At 43.2% G+C, this 23,242-nt stretch overlaps 1 protein-coding gene and 2 long non-coding RNA genes across 14 annotated transcripts in view; 1 reads left to right on the forward strand and 2 right to left on the reverse strand.

The window, feature by feature from the left end:
- Positions 1 to 23,242, reverse strand: part of LOC307225418 — a 582,147-nt gene that overhangs the window by 227,313 nt on the left and 331,592 nt on the right. The gene's annotated exons all lie outside the window — the stretch shown is intronic.
- LOC307225335 overlaps positions 1 to 23,242 on the forward strand; it is a 422,891-nt gene that overhangs the window by 73,045 nt on the left and 326,604 nt on the right. The window lies entirely within an intron of this gene.
- SOX5 (SRY-box transcription factor 5) overlaps positions 1 to 23,242 on the reverse strand; it is a 775,029-nt gene that overhangs the window by 61,863 nt on the left and 689,924 nt on the right. For all 12 annotated transcript variants that reach the window (XM_079992440.1, XM_079992438.1, XM_079992439.1 and 9 more), the window contains one exon: positions 18,373 to 18,519. In XM_079992440.1, the coding sequence (XP_079848566.1) occupies positions 18,373 to 18,519 (147 nt within the window). The remainder of the gene's footprint in view (positions 1 to 18,372; positions 18,520 to 23,242) is intronic.

The raw sequence follows: 23,242 nt of genomic DNA on the forward strand, positions 1-23,242 counted from the left end.
CCGGCCAATAACGCGAGATGAGTGCCGCAACCCCAGAGTTGGCCACGACTGGACCTAATGGTCAGGAGTACCTTTACCTTTACCTTTACCTTTAACCCTCACCAGGACCACACCTGTAATATACAGCAGAGCACTGAAGCTAATTTCCACGGTGGTTTATTTTCAACTGCCTTTTTAGGGTATTTCAATAGGCATTACTTTATTATTTCATCCGAGATAACTCGACTTATGGTACTGCACCCTACACAGTGGTGGCCCCCAAACAGGGCATTTTCTGTTATAGCCCCTGATGCCCCAACCTCTAACATACTAGGCCAAGTTCTAGCTGTTGCTATTACTACATACAGCCCATAACAGCTTGGGGCCAACTTGTCTGTGGGATCGCTTCACCCAATATACGCCCACTCAACACCTTCAACCTGTGGAACTGACACTGTGGCAGATGTCACCTAATATTTTTCCTGCCTTACTGATATCAAGGAGGAACTTTCATGATATACTCTCTTTGTTGCCTGTTTAAAACATTTTTATTTAGGCAAACTCATCCAGGCATGTAGAAGTTACATGGCTCTTAATTTTTTCTTTTGAGCTACTGTTGATTCTAATAATCTTCTGAATATTTTAAATACCTGCCTTAAAAAAAATAAATCAGTGATTTCAAAGTTTTGTTTTATATCTTCGTAAACTTCCTAGAAGTCTTCTTAGGCAGTATAGTAATTTTTGTTAAACAAATATGTGAACCACCAGCTGCTTCAGGCATCCTGTAAAGACTTATCTTTTTGCCTAGACTTTCCCTGATCCAGAAAATCAGAACCTTGTTTTATGCATTTGAATTCCAAGAATTTCTATTTCTATATGCTTTTACACAACGGCTTCATTGTTTTTATGCTGTCTTTTTTTAAAACGGTCTTGCTTTTCTGTTGCACACCGCTTAAGAGACTTGTAAAATATTAAGCAGCTTATAAATACTTCCAGATAAAAAGGAACAAATAAATCATTCCTTCCAGAAGATGTAGTGGTGCCTTCAAAAGAGATTTAGTCAGGTTCGTGATGGATAAAGCTATCAATGACTACTCCGTGTGGAGGAGTGCTGTTGTATTCACATCCAGACAAAAGACTTCCTACAGACATCTGGTTGGCCACTGTGAGAACAGAATGCTGAACTATGGTGGGCTATTGGTCTAAGGCTGCAGGATTCTTTTTATATACTGTATTTTTCCATGTATAAGACAATGTTTTTTTGATTTTAAAAAATAGTCAAAAATTGGGGGTTGTCTTGTACATGGATGGTGAATGCACAGGGTTTTGGACACTGGCTCTGGCGGCCTGGGCTCGGGTTCAGGCTCTTGAAATATGGCAACCCTAACTTTGGGTGACCTCTGCCCAAGGTCTGATGTTTAAAATATGGGTTTCTTAATTTTGGGTTCAAAAAAACAGGGGTCGTCTTATATATGGGGGCATCTTATACATGGAAAAATGTGGTATTTAAAGGAAAGAGTGCCCCATTAATACGGGGATACTTCCTGAAATAATAGCTTATTTTCCAGTTAGTACTGAGCTGGGAAAGGGCTAGAGTGCAGAAAGAATAAGAAACAAATGTCCTCGAAATAGGAAGTAGCCTTCTGCTGACTCAGCCCATTGGTCCACCTGGCTCAATACTGTGTCTACACTGATTGGCTCTGGCTCTCCTGGATTTCAACAAGAGTCTCTCCCAGCCCTACCCTGGAGATGCCAGGGGTTTAACTTTGGACCTTCTGCTTTCAGGGCAGTTCCTCTGCCACTGAGCCCTTCACAATGCTAGGCATGAGAACTCGGGAGGGGTGGGGGAATGAGCAAGGGCCCCCAATGATGCTCAGTGGCACACTATTAAATGAAACAGAATCAAGGAAACAGAAGCCATGCTGATCAAAGTCTACCACCTCTCTCCGCTGCAGATGACGCCTACGCTGAAAGCATCCCACCAAAACACATTGATATGAAAACAAATTAGGCACAGACCCCTTGTCCTGCTGTGGCCGTATGAAAGAGAGGAAATAAAATAAAATAAAATAAAATAAAGGGAGGGGGAACCTGCAACTGAGTCAAAAGAGCTTTAAAGAAACAAAAAATCAAACAACTTGGACACCCCACAGAGGAGAGATTCCTCTTCAAAACCCACCTGGATTTCTTCTGACATTCTTTCTCTTTCTCTTTCTCTTTCTCTCTCTCTCTGTCTCTCTGTTGCCTACATAGACTTACGTACCAATGCACATATGCCCTGCAGAACATACATAGTTGAAGGCATTTGTGGGTCTTGGATGAAACAAGTCCGCTTTTTATTCCTTCCCCACCCACTCTAGTTAAAGCTGACTATGTCAGTCTCATCCTAGGCTCCTTTGCTCAGAAGTTAACTCCTGCTGAGTTCAGCGGGTCTCAGTGGGGTGTTAGGGAACGGGTGGTACCTCTGGTGGGGGGCATCCCACCTGTGGCTCCTAGAAGCCATTGGCATGTGAAAGGTGCCACACCCAGGAAACGGCTTTGACTGGCCAGGTGAGGATAGCTGATGGGTCTCGAACCCTCGGTGAGCCAGTGGTGTTCCCTGCAAGTAAAGACAGGCTTCTGTGGGTTGAGTAGATGAGACCAACTGTGGGTCCAATGGTCAAGGTGGTCAGATGGGGCTCCTCAACCTGGAGAGGTAGCTCATCTAGTAGAAGAAAAACCTCCACTGCCTTGCAGCTATTTGTGAGAGAAAGGCTTCAGGAGTAAACCCTGAGGAAGAATCTGTACCTGCTGCCTTGTGGGACATCTTCAGAAGAAAAGGCTCAGGAGTGAACCCTTAAAATTATGCAGACGTTTCACTATCTATTTCCAATTTCATGTTAGGAAAAATATTGCTGTCAACTCTGTTTGGCTTAAATGAGATTGCCTGCTCTCGCATATCAGTTCCGTGGTTTGGTAGCACCTCTTTCTCAGCACTGTTAAATGTTTACCCACCTAGTCCTTACTGTTAACGAGTGGAAACATGGATACTTGAGGAAGCATTAAGAAGTCCTTTGCCCATAACCCCCTGATCCAAAAGTGTCTCTCTGTAGAACACAGTTCCTGGTAAATCATTGTTAGCCAACGTAGCACTACTCTAGATCTTATGGACTCCAGCTCCCATCTGCTCCAACCAATTTGGTCAATGGTCAGGGATAAGGAGAGTTGTTGTCTATAACATCTGCACAGACTTTCCCTGTAAAAAATGAATAAGGAATCTGTTATTCTAGGTTTCTTGAATAACTTATAAGAGCTCACACTGAAAATCCATTTTGGCTGTGTCACCCAAAGTTTTGATGTACAGATGAAGTCCCATATACCATTTGGTACTGGGGAATGCCACACCTCTGCATTGCAATGGCAAGTTCCATTCAATTACACATCTGTTTTTCATTGTTTCATGCCCGTTCATTTCCACATCAGGGTGTTGTTGTTAATAAACAGAAAAGTGCATGAAGAAAATTGCACCCGTATATGCTATTAAACATTAAATTTGACCGTATTTTGCATATTTCTTGACCTTTCAAACATATTTGTGGATGTATTTTCTTGAAGCATGGACATTTTGGGCATTTTAAACACTTCTGTTTGTGTTTTCTGAGGTGAGAACTGCACCGCAAAACTCAGAGAAGTGTGATAGCTGACAGATTGTCTGCAATGCATTTTGTACTTTAGTTTAGGCGATGTGGAAAGTTTGGTTTGCTATGAAATGCGAAAGGAACAAAATCCTCGAGCATCCCTAGCTGCAGCAGAGAATTTCTGAACACTGAAAAGAACAGCCAAGTGAGCAGATCGCACCACCAAATACATATTTTATATCAGCAATCAAGAGCCCTTTCTCTTTCTTCTCTCTCAGGAGCTTCCCAATTCCTTTCTTTGAGTATGAGCATGTTTGAACTCACGACATTCAGAAGAAAGAAAAGCATGCTTTAAAAAGGAGTAGAGTGACATATTGAGTCATCACATCACTCTTCTGTGTTTCAGAGGGCCTAGGTGCATGGTACTCAGACCCAACAGACAGAATTCAACCCATGCTCTACTTCAAGTTCACTGTTGTCAGCATGGATGGAGTACTTATCATGCCTCTGCAAGCGCCTGATGCTATCTGGTTGTGGTCCTGTTCTGAAAGCCAATCAGTCTGCATCAACAGTAGTCAAATGACCACATTTCCACATCCAGTGCCATAGAGGAAGCTCAACCAACATGGTCTTAGTGCTTTTCAACCATCACATCAGCGCTCTGCTGCATTGTGTGGGGCATCCCAGAAAGACTTGCGTAACATGCCTCTCGTGATACTGCAGAATACATAAGACAGTGTTTCTTTGTCTAAAATTTAAAAACAAAGTCCCCCCAAAAGAGCAACCATCTATAAAAACCACAACAACATATGCCTACGGTTCATCTATGATTTTCAGGACTCGAGAAAATCTTGACTTAAGTACACTTCCAAATGCATTTCCATCACTCAAGACGGAAGGCATTCACCTCCCAGAAACTTTAAAGAAGCGAAATATGGAAAGCAGGAGGAAGACGCAAGAGACCTCGAGGAGGAGAGACCTTTAATCCTCCTCCTAGCTTGGCCAAAGGGCTCCCTGGCCCACTCCAAGACGGCTGAATTGTGTCAGAAGCTAGCTGCCAGCTATTTTTTGATGATTTTATGGCTGACGTCTTCAGATCGCCTTTTATTTTAATGATAACCCCAATGCAAACATTAAGATTGTCATTGTCTTACTGGCAATGTCCTAAGGGTGCCTGCTGTCTTTTGAGAGACAGACACACACATACACACACACACACACACACTCAGAGAGAGAGATAACCCATAAAGCTCTCCAACACTTAATATACCGTGCCACTTAAGGGCAGTTATATGCCAGATGGAGTAACCTAGGTTTTCACCTTTCAGCGATTCAAGGCTTTGTGATTTCAGGATTGCCACCTTTTAACCTTGCATATTATGGAAGGCATGTTTAATAGTAATTTCTTCTGCTCAGGAAAGTCTGGGCATGCTTGTTCTGCAAGGAAGCCAAAAGTTCCTGTCACCTTCACCAAACTACACTTTCTTAAGATTCTTTGACGGAGGGAACCACGACAGTTAATACTGGGTAAAACCAAAATTATGGTTCTAGCATTATAAGAGGAGAAATCCATATCTCTCTCCACTATCTCCCCATCATGCAAAATATTATATACTTTTGTCTTGACCCTCCTTACTTGTCTTTTCATTCTAGATGAAAAACCACAACCATTGCAACCTTCTCTCATATGGTTGTGGTTCCACTTCTTTTGTCATTTTGGTCATCCAAAATGCGGTTTGACAGCGGTCAGTGGGATTTGTAAGACAAGAAGAGGACTGATAAAAAATTGGGAGAGAGTGATTATGCACAGGCTTATGTACAATGAACAAGCAATTTCTTTTTTTTTTAAAAAAAAGCCATGGCTCTGTGGTTTCCATTTATCTCTTATGTGGAAGCTCCAAGCTGCTTATCATAATTCAATCAAATATAGCTGGCAATTGGCTCTATAGCCAATATTTTGATTATTTGGCTATATAACTTACAGAGCAGAAACTTCTTACTCATTTAGGAGCTTGTCCTTCAGCTGTTTTACTTAACTGTTGCTCAATATTAGAGTGAACCAAGTACCCCTGATATTCTAAAGTTTGTAATCTTCGTGAGTCTTCATTTCCCCTGAATTTGTCATTTTGTATCATTCTGTTGGTTCCTCCTTTTCACTGTCTGCATTTTGAACTTTATTTCAAAATAGGATTGCATTTAAACTGTAAAAAGAAAACAAACTGGCCACAGGTACACAATTAATGGATAAAAGGTGATGTTTACTAGAACGTTAAAAAAAACGTTTCTGCACACTGCTTTCCTACATCTGGAATAATGTGCTTACGACGGCACTTTCCTCCATCCATCCATCCATCCCACTTTTGACATGTGCCCCCCCCCCTCTGTAAAATATTTGTAAGTAGCATGGGGTAGGAAGGGGAGGGGAAGAATCTTCAAATATACTTTAGGGAGTCTTTTGTGCCAGTTTTCCCATGGATATGTCATGTTGAGTCTCATCTGTCACTACCACTCCAGTGGTGTCATATTTGCACAAAATCACGTAATGCAACAGGACTGACAGATGCGTGATGCGGCTTGTCGTTTTGCTGCATGTCAGCTGGAAGGCTGCGCGAACCTATTTGTTATCTATCTGTTCCCCCCTCGCCTCCATCCAGAACTCTGCTGCCAAAACCGTTTGCCTGACTTACTGTCCCTGCAATGCCCTTCCTTCCTATCCCCTGTGCTGACTTCCCATCTCCTTTGGTACGCAGGGGAAGCTCTTTCTTCCTTACCTTTCACGGATTCATAGAATTGTAGAGTTGGAAGGGACCCTTAGGGTCATCCAGTCCAACCCGCTGCAAGGCAATGGCCTTGCCTTCTCATCTTTCTCTTTGCACATTCACTTACTTACTTACTTACTTACTTACTCAACTGATCGATAGGCCACTTAATATAAAAAGAAGCTGGAAGTGGTTTACAAAAGGAGGAATTCCAAGGAGTCTTTAAGCAGATTGCTCCATCTGTCCTTAACTCCCCAAGTGCACTGTTCCAGAGGTAAAATGTAAATGCATATAAACACACATATTAGTGGAAATGACGTACATAAATGCATTACATCTGTGGCAAATGCTTTTCAAAAAATGGGTACATTAGGCAAAATGGCACACATACACACATGTGTGTGTATCGGAACAAATCTGCTCTAAAATGCTGGTGATTTTTAGGATTTTTTAAAATTAAAAAACCACAAAGTTGTGGAAATGAACTTAAGAGTGAAAAAATGAGAAACTGAAATCAGCAGGTTCATCTGTCCCTAAGAGTTACACAATAATTTTTCAATACTCTCCCTCTCTTGCCTCCAATAAGGTAAGCTGGGAAAAAGCTGGCTGTCCAGTCAATTTTAAATTTGGTAGGTTTTGGGGGACCATCAAAAGGCAACATGTTCTGAATTATTTAAATATATAGCTCTAGAACACTTTAGGTCATCTCCAGCTAGTGATTCGGTAGATGCCAAGGAGTTTGAGCTGAAGTGAAATTTCACATCGATCTGAAATTAGGAGAGATTTCAGAATCTGAATTCAACCTTTGAAATTTTCAGAGAGGTTCAAGTTCCACTTTCGGATTCAGCTTTGATGAATGCTTTAAAGTTGCTTAAATCCCAATGCTTGACTGATTAATTTTAAGCTAAATATCTGCATGTGAAATTCAACAGTTTTACAACTGCTATTATCCCCTCGCCCCACAAAACACTTGCTGCATCTAACTACATTCACACTTGACCTATGTTTCAGAAATGCTGGAGAAAATTACAAAACTAGAAACACTTACATTTGTATCCTTGCATGCAAAGTTGAGGTGGGGGAAATTGCACTGGGGGCTTTCTTTTTCTTTTTACCCCAGACTCATTTCTGCTCTGCAAAGAGTTAAGATTGCTGGGAAAGGACAAACAACAACCTGCCCATCCATTTTGTTTCAGATTTCATTTGGCCCCTACAGTTACAATTTTATGACCCAGTTAGGAATTTCTGGCCAGCTGGATGCAACAACACTATTTGCTATCCTAATGGCTATAAACATTGTGAGGGTTTGGCTTGTTGTCCAATATATAAGCTATAAAATGATATTCTTCCTCTGTTTGCTTTATACATAAAATTGTGCTTCAATGCCCAATATTTCTCTCTCTCTCTCTCTCTGAAGACCGTACCTCAAACTAAACTCTGGCTTCCAGTAACAGGGAAGCATGTAGAAACATAGAATCTGGATTGGAACAAGGGGCTTTACATGCCACAGGGGCAGCAACCTCATGCCCATAGGTTGCTTGTAGCCCTTCAGACCTCTTTATCTGGCCCTTGGGATCCTTCCCAGACCACACCCTTGTCTGGCCTTGCTCCATGTCCTCCTTGAATGCTTTTGCCAGAATGGAATTTGCTCTTGAATTGTGATGACACCTCTTCCTTGACTGACTGGAAGATGGTGAGATGTGTGTGCATGACTTGGGTCACTTCCCATGCCTCTGGAGACATGATCTGCACCTCTTTTGGACCCCACCATTTGCCCTGGACCCCACAGAGCCCTGATACTCCCATACAAAAAAGAATTCCCCAAAGCCATCACTTCAGAATCTTTGAAGTACTATTTTGCTAACAAGATCCTCTCTGTGCAATGAACACTGGGAGTGAGGATAGCTTAGTCATTGGAGCATGAGACTCTTAATCTCAGGGTTGTGGGTCTGAACCCCTCACTGGGCAAAAGATTCCTGCATTGCAGGGGATTGGACGAGATGACTTTAGGGGTCCCTTCCAACTCTACAATTCTATGGTTCTAAGCATTCTCCACTACGAAGCTCTCCTGTCTGTTTGTCTGTCTCCTGTTCACAGCTTCCAAAGCATGCAATCCTTTCCAGGCTGTTTCTGCTCAAGTCAAAAGCCTGATGCATCTTTTACCATTCACAGCTCTGTCTGGTGAACAGATAAATTGAGATAATGAGGGATTAAACCACCCCACCCTCTTTGCTTAAAGATCCAATCCAATGTTTGAGAGGGTTTTGCACCCAAAGGAGAGAAAAACTTCGCATGCCCTGGTGGTTTGCATTGTTTACAGCTTGCCTAAACCACCATTTATTCTCCCTGTTGCAATTCCTGGGTGCTACTGCTGAGCAAATAGTAGCGTTGCTACCCAGGAGTAACTGAAAAGAACAGCAGCAGCAAAAATTGATCTGAACAATCTGTGTGCTGTAGACATTTGATGGGGATGCAACTGTGACTTGGGCAAAAGTCTGGGGTCGTAATGAGGTTAAAAGGAAAGCCGACGGGAATTGGTGGCTCTTGCTACATTTCACAATGAACTGGCCTTGGATTTTTCAATGGCTTCAGACAATGCACAGTGCCTTGTTGAGCAGCAAGAGATGTTTAGTGAACATCCTAAGGAGCTGTGGAAACTCACAGGAGACCAGAGCCATACTGAGAGAAGGAGCCATAAAAGGCTTGATTTTGATGTACAACAGGTAGATAAATGCCACCTGCATTTATGTAAGGTTAAAATATACAGAAGGATAATTTCACACAATACAGGGAAACAAGAAAGCGGCCTTTTTCCTGTACTCTGTGCAACTAAACATGGCCCCAAGTTTATTGATGTCAATGGGAGGTAGTGCACGCAGCTATTAAAAAAACAACCAACCGCCACTCCCCCATCCTACGGATACATCTATCACTGCTTCAAAGTAAACAATTTAGGCTGTGAACACAAGGCCTGCATTTTCTGCCTTGTTATCAGTGTGTGTGGTTTTTCAGGCACAATTCACAATGTTGTTTAGGATTGGGGTGAGCATGCTTGAAGAACTGCTTTATCTCGTAGGAAATAAGAGTGATATTGAAGACCTGCTTTTGAAGGCCCTCTGTCGGGAGCCCCTGCTGCCTGATATTAGACAGGTGGTGATGGAGAAAGAGGCCCGGAGGGACTTTGCAGTGGTAGCAAGCTGTTGATGGAACCCTGTCCCCAGAAAAGTTTGTGCTGAAGCTGAATGGAGATGCCCACCACCAATGCTGTGAGTCCATAGGCCTTGAAGGTCTAGACATCCACATTCACTCTGGTATACTGTGATTCAAGAAGACTATCTGCTATGCAGTAATACATGAAAGGGCCTTCTTGATACTGGTGCCCAGATTATGGAATGCTGTCCTCTGTCTGGTTCAACTGACCCTGACCCTGATGGGTTTTACAATAAAAAAGTCCCTTCTGGTTAAACTGGTTTTTGGTGGAGATGGGCATGGGCCCCTGCATGGGTGAGCCTACATAATTTGCTGTTTCTGAAACAATAAGTGAACTGAAACACACTTGTCTTTTGAAATTTGCATTTCCCTGAATTTTGCAACGTGGTTCCCCAGCCACATAATATTAACAAATTTGCATATACTGGGTGAAAAAGCATATACTAATGAAAAATATCAAATGGAAATGCATTATAGTGTGGGAAATTTGTTTTGCAAAAAAGAAAAAAAGGCACAGATACATACAAAAATGTGCGCATCAGGAGAAATTCGCACTAAGACACTGGCTAATTTTCATGAGGACTTTTATAAAAAGAATTCCAAAGAGATGTGGAAATGTGGCATCTGTACTTAAGATTGAAAAAAGGTGAGAAACTAAGAAGAACCAGACTTGTCTGGTCTAACCCGTCCCTAATTGCACCCCACGGTGCGATTAATGAAGAGCAAGCTAGAGATTTCTTAAATAAAATAAAAATGAGGGCAAGTGGAGTTGAATGTTGAAGTTCATATCTGCAGGGAAATAAGTAGTGGAAGCACAGAAGGTGCCAAGCAATTCTGCTCAGTCCAACATCAAACAACTGGTGAGGACCACTGATAAACAGTTTGCCAAGATGGTGGCTGCCAAGGTCTTAAGAGGTTCCAGTGATGTGCTCAAGTCTTACGTAGATTTAAAGGATGATCCTTGGCAGCTTCCCACCAATCATTCTCAGCACTTTTAGGGCCAACAGTTGCTCCATCTGCTGCTGAGGCTGACTTTGAACAATCCTTGCTGAAAAGCAGTGGAGCAATAACTCTTGAAGTTATCCTCTACGGAATAAAAACACCTCTCTCTCTCTCCTCCAAGAACCCAACCCTTGTCGTAGCTTCAGGTGAAGCTACTACCCTCTCCAAGAAAACTTGAACAATTCCTGCCTCTCCCCACACATTGTGCCAGCACAAATAAGGGCCTGCAGATGGGTTTTCAGCAAAACAACAGCTTCTTGAAGGTCATTTGAAGGGGGAGGGGATGGGAAGGAACCTTGAACAGTTCCTGGGTGGAAAAATTTGGTTTACTGCGATTTTAATGAAATTTCCTCCGTCACAAAGGAACACAAAGATTCTCCAACAAATTTATGACAGGGCGAAGAAAGAACTTTAAAATTCCAGATTGGTCTTTGCAGGAGAACAGCTGAAACAGATCAGTGACCTGAAGTGTACTGTAATTCTGTAAAATCCTATATCAATCACATTACATTTCACACACGTTATTATCTTCCCTGGGTTTGCAGAGAAGGGAATCCCTTTGCACATCTACATTCAAAGTGTGTGTGTGTGTGTGTGTGTGTGTGTGTGTGTGAGAGAGAGAGAGAGAGAGAGAGAGAGAGAGAGAGATTTGTTATGTTAAAATGGTAAGATCCATTTTAATTTGTTTTTATTGTATTGCATTTTTCATACTATCGGGCAACACAATTTATTGTCATAGCTGTCAACTTTTCCTTTTTCTTGCGAGGAATCCTATTCGGAATAAGGGAATTTCCCTTAAAAAAAAAGGAAAATGTTGACAGCTATGTTTATTGTATCAAAATCCCCATGTCTCCTCTAGGACCCCATTTAGGGTAACCAAAATGACCAAAGAGTTGGAGAAACATATATACTAGGAAAGGTTAAATCAATTGGAGGGACATGATAGAGGTATATAGGATTATGCACAATATAGAGAAGGTTTATAGGGAGTACCTTTTCTCCCACTTTCAGGGGTTATCCAATGATGCTGAACGTTGGGAGATTCAGGAAGCACTTCTTGACACTGCATGTAGTCAAACTGTGCAATTTGCTACTATGGAACATGGTAACGGCCATCAACTTGGATGACTTTAAAAGGGGATTAGACAAATTCATGGAAGGTGAGGACCTCACCATGCCTATTTTACTTCCAGTTTCAGTGGCACTATGACTCTGAATACCAGTTGCTGAACAACATGAGCAGAAGCATGGAATTCAACATGTGTCCTATTGGTGGACTTCCCATAGACATCTGGTTGGTCACTGCAGGGGTGGGATGCTGGAATAGTGATGGACCTTTGGTCCAATCCAGCAGGGTCCATCTTACTCTCCTCTCTCAGAGGTTTTTAAGCAGAAGCTGGATGGTCACCTGTCATGGATGCTTCAGCTGAGATTCCTGCGTTGCAGTGGATTAGATGACCCTCGGGGCCCTTCCAACTCCACAATTCTATAATTCTGGCCTCATCACTGTAAAGGCGTAAGTGGCTATGCCCAAATCTAGCTCTTCCACCTCATAGTCCTGAGGTCACTGACGCATTAGTTTTCTATCTGCAGGAAATTCTTCCGTATGGAAGAGGAGTCAACCACATGACCCCCCCCCCCCAGTCTGAGGGGGTAGAGCCAAAACGCAGACTTCCTACCGTGGTGGGAACTAGAGCTGAGTGGCTGGTAATAACAACAACAACAACAACAACAACAACAACAACAACAACAACAACATTTTATTTATATCCCAACCTCCCCAGCCGAAGCCAGGCTCAGAGCGGCTAACAACAGTAAAAGTAACACAGTTTACATAAAATCACAATCCATTAATTGAAATTCTAAAAACAGTTCGTTCTAAAATCAATTCTGAATCAAATTAATGGCAACCATTGGGCTAGAGTTCTATGAGGATTACCAGAGGAGGGGGTCAGACTGTGCCTTGGCCAAAGGCCTGGTGGAACAGCTCTGTCTTGCAGGCCCTGCAGAAAGATGTCAAGTCCCGGAGGGCCCTAGTCTCTTGTGACAGAGCATTCCACCAGATCGAGGCCACGGCCGAAAAAACCCTGGCTCTGGTTGAGGCCAGCCTAACCTCCCTGTGGCCCAGGCTCTCCAAGATGTTTTTATTTGAAGACCGTAAGGTCCTCCAAGGGACATACCAGGAGAGGCAGTCCAGTAGGTACGAGGGTGATATTTTCCTGGTAAGGATAACTCCCTCCTTCACGTTATTTACCCACACAACTTCATATACACGTACTGACAACCATTCCAGTGAATTGATTTGACTGGCCTTCCATCTGCAGGCAGGAAGAACGGTTGCATGCAAAAAGGTCCCATGTTCAATCTCTCTCTGGCATCTCCAGGTAGGAATGTGAGAGACCCCTGCCTGAGACCCCTGGAGAACTACTGCTGCTGCTGGTCACTACTGAGCTAAATGGACCCCCAAAGGCCTGGATTGGTAGAAGGGAGCTTCTTCTGCTCCTGCCCCCTCTCCCCTGCTCCCATCACCTCTTTCTTCTGGGCGTCTGATAACTGCCACCAGAAAACACTCCTTTCAGATCACTTTGTATTATAAATAATTGTGCTGCCATGTTTCAGTTCCGAGCTCAGAACTGCACTCACCCAAACTCCACAGGCAGATCAGGTGACCCTTCTCCAATTCAACTCTCTCTCTCTCTCTCTCTCTCTCTCTCTCTCTCTCTCTCTCTCTCCCCCCTTTCCATCTCTCTGTGTTGTGGAGGACAGACAAAGTGATATGTCTGTCATACGCCATTACCATTAGAACAGAATCTTGTTCTTTTATTACAACTGAACTCTGCCGGATTTCTCAGCAGGAATGCTAAGTGAAATCAATGTCTTGGATTTCCAGCTTGAGCTTGGAGGTCACAGCCACTCTATCATGTCTCAGCATTATCCTTTCCTTTCACCCCCCCTCCTCTCTCTCTCTGAGCCTCCAACTGGCACACAGCAGATTGAAAACAGCAGGCTTCAGAGGGATCATGCTGCACAATTTTACAGCCTTTTGGAGGGCCCCTTCTCATATATATATATATATATATATATATATATATATATATATATATATATTCCTCTGGGGACCAGTCCCCCACCCCCTTTCAATTTGCGGATAAATTCTGTTTGTGTCCTTTGAAAGAACTGCAAGCCAAAGGCACAGAAACACCTAGAAAAAGTATTTTTATTTTTTTTAAAAAAAAGAAAATTGGGAAGGAAAGAATAGCATAACAGAATTCTGGTAGCTGCCACTAGATTTTCTTTTCTTTTTAACAGGTATCCTTTTGAGTCACTGCAGTGGTGGCTGATGCCATTTGAGACAGGAGGGACGGGACGACAAAGGCAGAGAGGACAACAGCAGGTGAAGCCAGAGCCAAGTACAGAAAGAGTCAACTTATTCTGGTTTTGCCCCCTGTCCTCCGCCCTGCAGAGTTGTACAAGGGCAACACTGAGGCAGCAGAAGGATATGGTACTCAGTGCTGGTTGTGAGTAAGAAGGGGAGGGCGGGCTATGGCTGAGGTTGGCAGGGCACAGCCCCATGCTCCCTAATAAACCCCAAGCGACCCACCTCCACTGAGGGCAGATGCCCTGCAACCTAACACATCCTTCGGCAACTCTGTGCCCTTTCAAGGTTTTTGTCAGGGAACTGCCATCAGCTCAGAGGTGAAAGATGGAAAGGCAGTTGTGTTATAGGGAGCCTCCAAAAATCTTGCAAAGCAGTTCCTCTTCCGGCGAGGAGGAAAGCCCCACCTCCAGTGGAGAAGAGGTGCAGGGACCAGGGGATGCTAGGGAGAGCCTCAACACCAAGCCTGAGCAAACCGGAGAGGCGGGAAGTACGCCCCTGCCAGTGCCCGTTCTGCGCAGTAGGCTTCGGCGCAGGGAGGGAAGGAAAAGGCTGGGGGTGATGCGACTTTTATGCTGGGGGAGGTACAAAAACCGACCACTCCCAGATTCTGCTAGCGACTGAGCCAGACATGAACTTACGACGCTCTTCGCTGTAGTTTGCACCAAGAATAAAGCCTGGAAAAGACAGGTTGGAGTCTTGCCTGTTTACTCTCGAGCAACCACACCAGCAAAGGGACGCGGGTGGCACTGTGGGTTAAACCACTGAGCCTAGGGCTTGCTGATCAGAAGGTCGGCAGTTCGAATCCCCGCGATGGGGTGAGCTCCCGTTGCTCGCTCCCTGCTCCTGCCAACCTAGTGGTTCAAAAGCACATCAAAGTGCAAGTAGATAAATAGGTACCACTCCGGCAGGAAGGTAAACAGCGTTTCCGTGCGCTGCTCTGGTTCACCAGAAGCGGCTTAGTCATGCTGGCCACATGACCCGGAAGCTGTACGCTGGCTCCCTCGGCCAATAAAGCGAGATGACCGCCGCAACCCCAGAGTCGGCCATGACTGGACCTAATGGTCAGGGGTCCCTTTAACTTTACCTTTAACCACACCAGCATCTGACAGATTTGGAGTACAACTTCCATCAGCTCAAATCAGGATAGCTGATGATACACAGCTCGACTTTGTCATGACATCTGAATCAGGAGAAGCTGTGAAAGCTCTGGATCAGTGTCTGAATGCAATGGTGGATGGGGTGGAGGCGAATAAATCCTGGGTAGAAAGAACCTCTCTGAACGGGTGGTTCCCGTGTCTGGGAATTTGGCAAGTTACCTGTTTGGGATGGAGTTGCACTCCCTCTGAAGCAGCAAGTGCGTAGTTTGGAGGTACTCCTACATACATCTATGTCACTAGAGGCCCAAATGTCCTCTGTGGATAGGAGTGCCTTTTAGCAGCTTCACCTGGTTCACTAGCTACGGTCGTTCTTGCACAGGGATAGCCTGACCACTGCACACTACACGTTGGTAACCTCAAGGCTGGATTGCTGTAATGCGCTCTATGGCTGCTGGTGGGGGCACCTAGTCGAGAACAGCTGACACCATTGTTAGAACAGCTGTTTCGGTTGCCCATCTACTACAAAGCCAGGTTCAAAGTTATTGTATTAATTTGTATTTGAACAACTTAGGCCCAGTGTACCTCAGGGGTCATTTGAACCCTTATATTCCAGCTTGATCATTGAGATCATCTGCAGGAACATCACTGGTCATTCCCTGGGTTGGCAAGGCTCATTGGACAGCAACGGGGAACTGATCATTTAGTGCCATTGGCCCAATCTTGTGAAATACTCTGCCAACAGAGATTCAGCAGGCACCTTCTGTGCCAACTTTTAAATTCCTGCTCAAAACTTTTCTATTCCACCAGGGCTACGTAGGCAATTGCTAACACATCTTCCCACAATGGTTAATTGATGGCTGCTTTTAACTTTTTATATATGGTTTTTATTGGGTGTTTTATGTATTGTTGCTGCAAACTGCTCTGATACGTTTCTTCTTCCGATAGAGCGGAATAATAATAATAATAATAATAATAATAATAATAATAATAATTTATTATACCCTGCCCATCGGGCTGAGTTTCCCCAGCCACTCTGGGCGGCTCCCAATCAAATGTTAAAAACAGTACAGCATTAAATATTAAAAACTTCCCTGAACAGGGCTGCCTTCAGATGTCTTTTGAAGATAGGATAGCTGCTTATTTCCTTCACATCTGAAGGGAGGGTGTTCCACAGGGTGGTTGCCACTACCGAGAAGGCCCTCTGTCTGGTTCCCTGTAACCTCACTTCTCGCAATGAGGGAACCGCGAGAAGGCCCTTGGCGCTGGATCTCAGTGTCCGGGCTGAATGATGGGGGTGGAGACGCTCCTTCAGGTATACAGGACCGAGGCCATTTAGGGCTTTAAAGGTCAGCACCAACACTTTGAGTATAGAACTATTTTATATATAAATAAGTAAATTCAATGGTAGTATTTATTTCCCTGGCTATCTTTAATCTGGGCCTTTTTACTGCTCGGTTAAAGGCACTGAGACACTACTGTCAGTTCAAGGAATCCACTGTGACGTGATTAAAGAAATGTGGTCAGCAGACTGGAGGACAGTGAGCAAAGGGAAGATCATATCTTTCATCAAACATTTTCTCGTGAGCGAACCAAGAGTGTTTCATGCTTCACCCCTAAGCACATTTGGCTTGAAAGCCAGTCTCAGTACTTTGAATGGAGTGTACTCTTGAGCAGAGGTACAGCAAAAGGCAAGAAGGCAATGGTCCCTTCCTAAAATGAGAGGTGCTGAGGCTTGGACTGGCACTGACATTCATTCTGATTTGTTTGCAGGGCGGATAGACGACATTGCATTAAAGCAAGTGTTATTCCACATTTTCCAGTGCATTTCCCATCATTTTCCTCATCACAAAAATTCCAGCATTTGGAGACAGTGGTCTAGTTGTGCAAGATCTCCCAATCAACTGTGGTGATTGCTCAAACCAAATTTGCTGGTCTGTGACTGAATCCCACCCCAAAACAGCAACAGTCTGGAAGCGCCCAAAGATACAGTTGCATCTCTGACAGTTTCTGAAAGCTGCAGAGACGTGCGTAAGAAAGCATCCTCGCCCACTCCCCAATCTGAAATTCTAACAGATGGCATTTGATAAGGTGTACAATGCCCATGAAATCGTTTCCCCATCCTTAAGCAATGCACTGCTGAAAGAAAACCCGCTACCCTTCTGAACTGCAGCTGAATCTGTTAGATGCACCATAATTTTGATATTATCAATTGCATGTTTCAGTCACAGGCCCCAGATGTTTTCAAACAGCTCGTGGATAGGTGGAAGGAACTTGCTATGTTTAGCTGGAGAAGAGACAATGATAGCGCTCTTCAAATATCTCAATGGCTGTCACAAAAAAGACAATGAAGACCTCTTCTCTGCAATTCCAGAAGGCAGGACTAATTGAATCGAAGTTACAGGAGGACAGATTTTATTGGGATGTTAGGAGAAGCTTCTTGGTGGTAATATTAGGGCTGGATACACACCACATTTTAAACACGCATCCCCACCCCCTGCCTACCAAAGAATCCTGGGAACTGTAGTTCTGGGGGGGGGGGGTTGGGGGGTTAAACAGGGAACTGAATTCTTTGTTGGATTCTGGGCTTTAAATGTATGCAGCCCAGGTTCTTGTTGGTAAGACCAGTTTGACAATGAAATCTATTACTCAGACGAGCTCCTCCATTGTTGGAGGTCTTCAAACACTTTCAGCACTATTTCCATGCAATCTCCATGCAGTCAGTAATTTCCTCCCCCCCAAAAATAGGATTAGGTGTGCGGGTGGCACTGTGGTCTAAACCACTGAGCCTCTTGGGCTTGCCAATCGAAAGGTTGGCGATTCAAATCCCTGCAATGGAGTGAGCATCTGTTGCTGTGTCCCAGCTCCTGCCAACCTAGCAGTTCAAAAGCATGTCAGTGCAAGTAGATAAATAGGTACTGCTGTGGCAGGAAGGTAAATGGTCTTTCCATGCATTCTGGTTTGTGTCACGGTGTTCCGTTGTGCCAGAAGCGGTTTAGTCATGCTGGCCACATGACCCGGAAAGCTGTCTATGGACAAACACCGGCTCCTTTGGCCTGAAAGCGAGATGAGCGCCACACCCCATAGTTGCCCTTTGACTGGACTTAACCGTCCAGGAGTCCTTTACCTTTTTAAAACACATAATAGTTGCTGTTATACCAATAAGCACCACAGAAATGTCCCATCCCATGCTCAGACTGCTTACAATAACCCGATATAAATTTCAGAAAGGTCTAAGCCACAATTGCATATACATCATGCTGAAAGAGAGTCACAGAAAGAGACACAAAGTATGCAAGAAAAGCCAGGCAGAGAAATCTGCGCAATAATACCTTGCTTTTGGGTGGAGGGCTGGTTGTGCTCTTGTCGGTATGGATGCTGGTAGGCGATACTGCCGCACCAATGTTGCTTTGGGGGATGCCGGGTATTTTCCCACCTGGGGATACTTGCATCGCCGCAAGCTGGGCAGCATACAACTGCTATGGAAAGAGGAAAAGCGGGGAGTCAGAAAGTGGGGGCAAAGAAGAACACATTTCTCCAAGTGAAGCCCCCCTGGACCGACAATAACCACTCAAAAGATGCATTTTCAGAGAGACCCGTGTGAAAGAAGATAAATGCATCCTTCCAAACATCCCCAATGTGGTGACTTACAACTGTTTCGGGTAGCTGTGCTGCTGTAGTTGTTGGGAGTTGTGGGCTGAAACATGTGGAGGGCAATGAGTTGTGGGAAGGTGTGCACCATTCAAAAGCAAATAAGGGCATGATCTCACAGTTAATTCACGAGTTGGTTTTTGTTTACAACACAGTAAGCCCACAACTTATGCACATTTAACTTGTGCACATTCAGCTTACATGAATGGCATTATTATTATTATTATTATTATTATTATTTAATAAGGAGGTGGAGCTCTGAGAAAAACGACTTTGGCAATTTCACCTGCCATTGAACCCAATATGTCACTGTATTTTATTTCCTGATGCTTAGAGGATATCTTGTTTAGTTGTTTACCATGTTTTGCAATGTGGAATTTTCCTTGTTTTTCATGGCTGATTTCTGTGTGTATAATGCTTATATTCATGCCAAAGGGGACGCTCTTTCTGTTGTTGTAATTTATAAAATGTAGAAAATTCCTAGGCTTTTTTTATGTTATTTATTCAACCTACGTTGCAAACCACTTAAAATTATCTCTTGTGTAAATCGCCCCAAGACAGTGGCTTAGTAGGAGAAGAATAAATCAGTGATTATCTATATCTATATATCTATATCTATATCTATAACTATATCTATATCATCTATATCTATATCTATATTTATCCATCATCTACCTATCAATAACATGGCTTCCCTCCAAGAACCTTAGGAATAGGGCTTGTGATATCTGGTTAGCTTAGCATCGTGATATACTGAGTCATTGGCTGGCTTCACAGTTTCCCCCACATTCTGATTTTTGCAAAACTAACACACACACACAACATGATTCAAAGTATATCGCCAGGTAAAAAATTATGAAACCAGTATCATGATATGGACTTGAAACCGGTTGGTTTTGGACGGTATCTTGCACAGCCCTAACACACGTCATGGTTCACGATATATTGCCAGGTCAAGAACTATGAAACCGATATCACAATATGGATTTCAAACTGGTTTTGGACGATTTATCGCCCAGCCCTACTTAAGGAACCATTGTTTATGCCTCACAAAGCCTCAACTCTTAACAAACTACAGTTCCTGGGATTCTTGGGGGGGGGGCATGTGCTTTAAAAATGTGTTTTAAATGTATGGATGCAACCACAGTAGAAAATGCACATGCTAAGCCACTGCCGCCTGTAGTACAAATAGGTCAAAACGATAAGGGGTTAGGGGGAGTACAAAAGCTAGCAAAGAAAGTAGAGAAATGGGGTAAGTTTCAGCAATATTCGTTTGTTCATCATTCCAAGGACAAGGAGGGGAACAAATTATGCACCTCTTCTGAAGACGCTTTCTATTGTCAATGCAAAGTGTAACCAAGTCGGATATGATCACAAACAGAGCAAGGACAAACATGAGACAACACCGTGACCAGTGCTATGATCAGCCATTGTTGTTATTGGGTGTTCTTCTTTTATCATTGACTGTTTACTTTAGCGGAGCCATGAAGGTTGGAGGTCACCAGGCTGCAGAATGCTAAACAAAGCAAGTGAGCTTTGAAGACGAGTTTGGAGTAGCGCTTCAAGGTAATCAGGCAGGGTTGCAGATTCCACAGCAGCTTTCAAAGATGTGAGGAAATACGGCACGACTTCGTTCGTCTGCTTCTCACCCTCTGACTAATTCAAGGAGTTTGAGAGTGGCAAAACACAGCCATGTCTTTGTCTCCGAAGACACTAGGCTCACTTGACAGCGCAAGCTAAATTCCACACGATATGAAGGCTAACACTGCAATGGGCACAATCCGCATAGCTAGAACGTCCAACTATAAAAATGGGGCAGGGGAATAAGTCACCGCCGGTAGACAATTTTGATAGTATCCACATAGAAAGTATTTCACTCATTCCATTCTATTTGCTTACTACACAAACCTTGCTATACCTTTCAAGAGCTTGTAACAACTTACATATATGCCAAGATGGCCTCCCTGTGACCTGGATGGGCCAGATTTGTGCAGCTTAAAAATTAGAACAGTATCACTAGTCCTGGGACTCAGCCTTAAGACCCCAGCAGCATGCCTCAACATTTTGGGTTCAAAAATGTTAAGCCTTAAGGTGTATCATGCCTCAGATAGAAGTAACTTGGACTACAAGTTAGGGGTAGACAACACTATCAATGTCAGTTTCTCTCAATTTCTCACTTTTCCCATTTATCCCAATTCCCCATCAGCCTGCCTTAAAAAAAAATGCACGAAATTTGTTTTTAATTTATTGCAATTTCTCCTGAATATATGTGTTTTCGAATGCAATTGTGCTTTATATATTTTAGGAAGGAAGTTTCCCTAAAATAATGCATTTTAAAATGAATATTTCAGGAGCCCTTTATGTTGTATCTACAGAAACAATGTAAATAAATGGACTCACTAGCAGGATTTGAGTAAACACTTACAATTAACAACACGAATGCAGAATTTACAAAGATGGTGTTAAAATAAGAACACAACAATACTGAATTTAAAGAATTTTATATTAAGATATAATAAAGCAAGCAGGAGAAGTTAATATTGAAAAACCAGAAGAGGAAGTTGAGGGAAGTTGCAGGGAGAAGGGAGAAATTTGCGGATCATTTTTTCTTTTGATATGATGTTATTACGATAAAAATGTAAAACTTAATAAAAAGTATTTTTTAAAAAAATTAAATGAATATTTTACTAATATGAACATTAATGAGTGCCCTTTCCCCTAACTTATGCCTCCCTCCCCCCTTGTATTGTTTGGCTAGAGAACTGCATCACAAAATTCAGGGACGTGTGAATTTCAAAAGAGAGCTCCTTGCACATTGGTTCAAGAAGTATGAATCAGGTAGATGCAAATTGAAATGTGAACTGGACAAATTTGTCCCCTATCATTACCAATAACTGCCACCACCACTTCAACAACAGATCCCAGGGTGGTTACAACAATTTAAAATTATGTATTAAGAACAGTTAAAACAAATTGCAGCCACAAGAATAGGGTGGGTCCTGAAAACACACGTCTCTGGTGTCAAAGAGTAAAGAATACCAAACCAGTCATTAGAACATCTATAAGGATGTATCCCTACCACAACATTGCAATAATGCAACTCTCTCTCAGCAACCTATTCCTTAAATCGGTGGTTCTCGAAGGGATGCCACACTGGTTGTGGCAGGAAAGAATGGCAAGTGTGGCAGGAAGATTCAAGGACAATCAAAGAAACATTTAAACATTTCAGTGCAGTGTGGACATATAACCAGAAACAATATCCATGGCTCTCTTCAACAACATTGGCTATTCTTTTACAGTTCCCCATGACATGTTGTTGTGAACAGGGATTTTCAACGCTGGCAAATATGAAAGATCAGAAAAGATAAAGGCTTCTTTGTGTTGATGAGGATATGAGAGTTTGTTTGCCTCAAATTAGACCTAACATAAATGAGATTACCCGGCAAAAGCAAGAGCACACCTCTCATTGAGTTTGTATACATACTTTACATGTGTAAGAGGCTCGTTTATATTTTAGGAATTATTCATGTTCTTATGATGTCCTGTGATCATATTAAACAATAGTTGTGTTCTATCTTACACATCAAACACTGCTGGAAGCTGTTTCTTTTTGTTTTCCAATGTATTTCTCATCAATTAAAAAACTCTTATGGTGTGAGGAATTTTTTATTCTGAAAGCATGGTCCAGAGAAAAAAAGCCTGAGAACCACTGCCTTAAACCCTTATTATGACTTCAAGAAGTCAAAAGAGGAGAGAAAGAAGCCACATTAATAAGGTTTATGCTGAATGAAAGCCACTGAAATTCCAGCCATCCTCTTTAAAATAAACTTTAGGACATGCCCATGAAGAAGTCTTCCTACTGGATGCCCAAGAAATTGGGTGCCCCTTGAATACCTGTTATTTCGACACAGTGTTGCCTGTCACTGTTATGATTAAGTTAGGTCTGATAATTGCAGTAGATTTGCTCTGGGTAAATCTTAGTTGAATACCACCCCAGGTTTCTGGCTTCATGGCTACCTACCTCCTACAACCCACTTCCTGACCATCGGTCTCCAGCCTGCCTTCCACTCTCCCCCCCCCCAGGGTACCTGACTGTCCTTGGCTGAAGTCTCTTATACCACCAACTCTGCCTCCCTCTAATCCACACAGCCTATAGGGTATGTCTTACAGAAGAACTGCACATACAGAACCTGCAATCTCACCTGCAGCAGCATGTACTGTGGTGAGCCGAGGCTGAGCTCAACAACATGGTGCCCAAGTGCACAAACATTGCCTACACAGCCCAAGCATGCACATTAGATGAAGATGGTTCTGCTGACTTTTAATTCAAATACTTTGGCAACCAAGCCAATGTCTGGATTTTACATGCACACATGCACAAATCTGGCAACTGGCCCAGAGCTCACAAAAATTGGTTGTTGTTGTCATTTGTGGCCAGTTGGCCATCCAATCTCCATGGCCTGTGGCTACCCTTGGTTACAATGGCCCCATGGTGTGACACTACAGAGAGAGAATTGCCTGGGTTTGTTTCCTCCTTGCTTTGTCAATGAG

The sequence above is a fragment of the Podarcis cretensis genome, assembly GCF_951804945.1.
Source record: "Podarcis cretensis genome assembly, chromosome: 10".
Classification (NCBI taxonomy): Eukaryota; Metazoa; Chordata; class Lepidosauria; order Squamata; family Lacertidae; genus Podarcis; species Podarcis cretensis.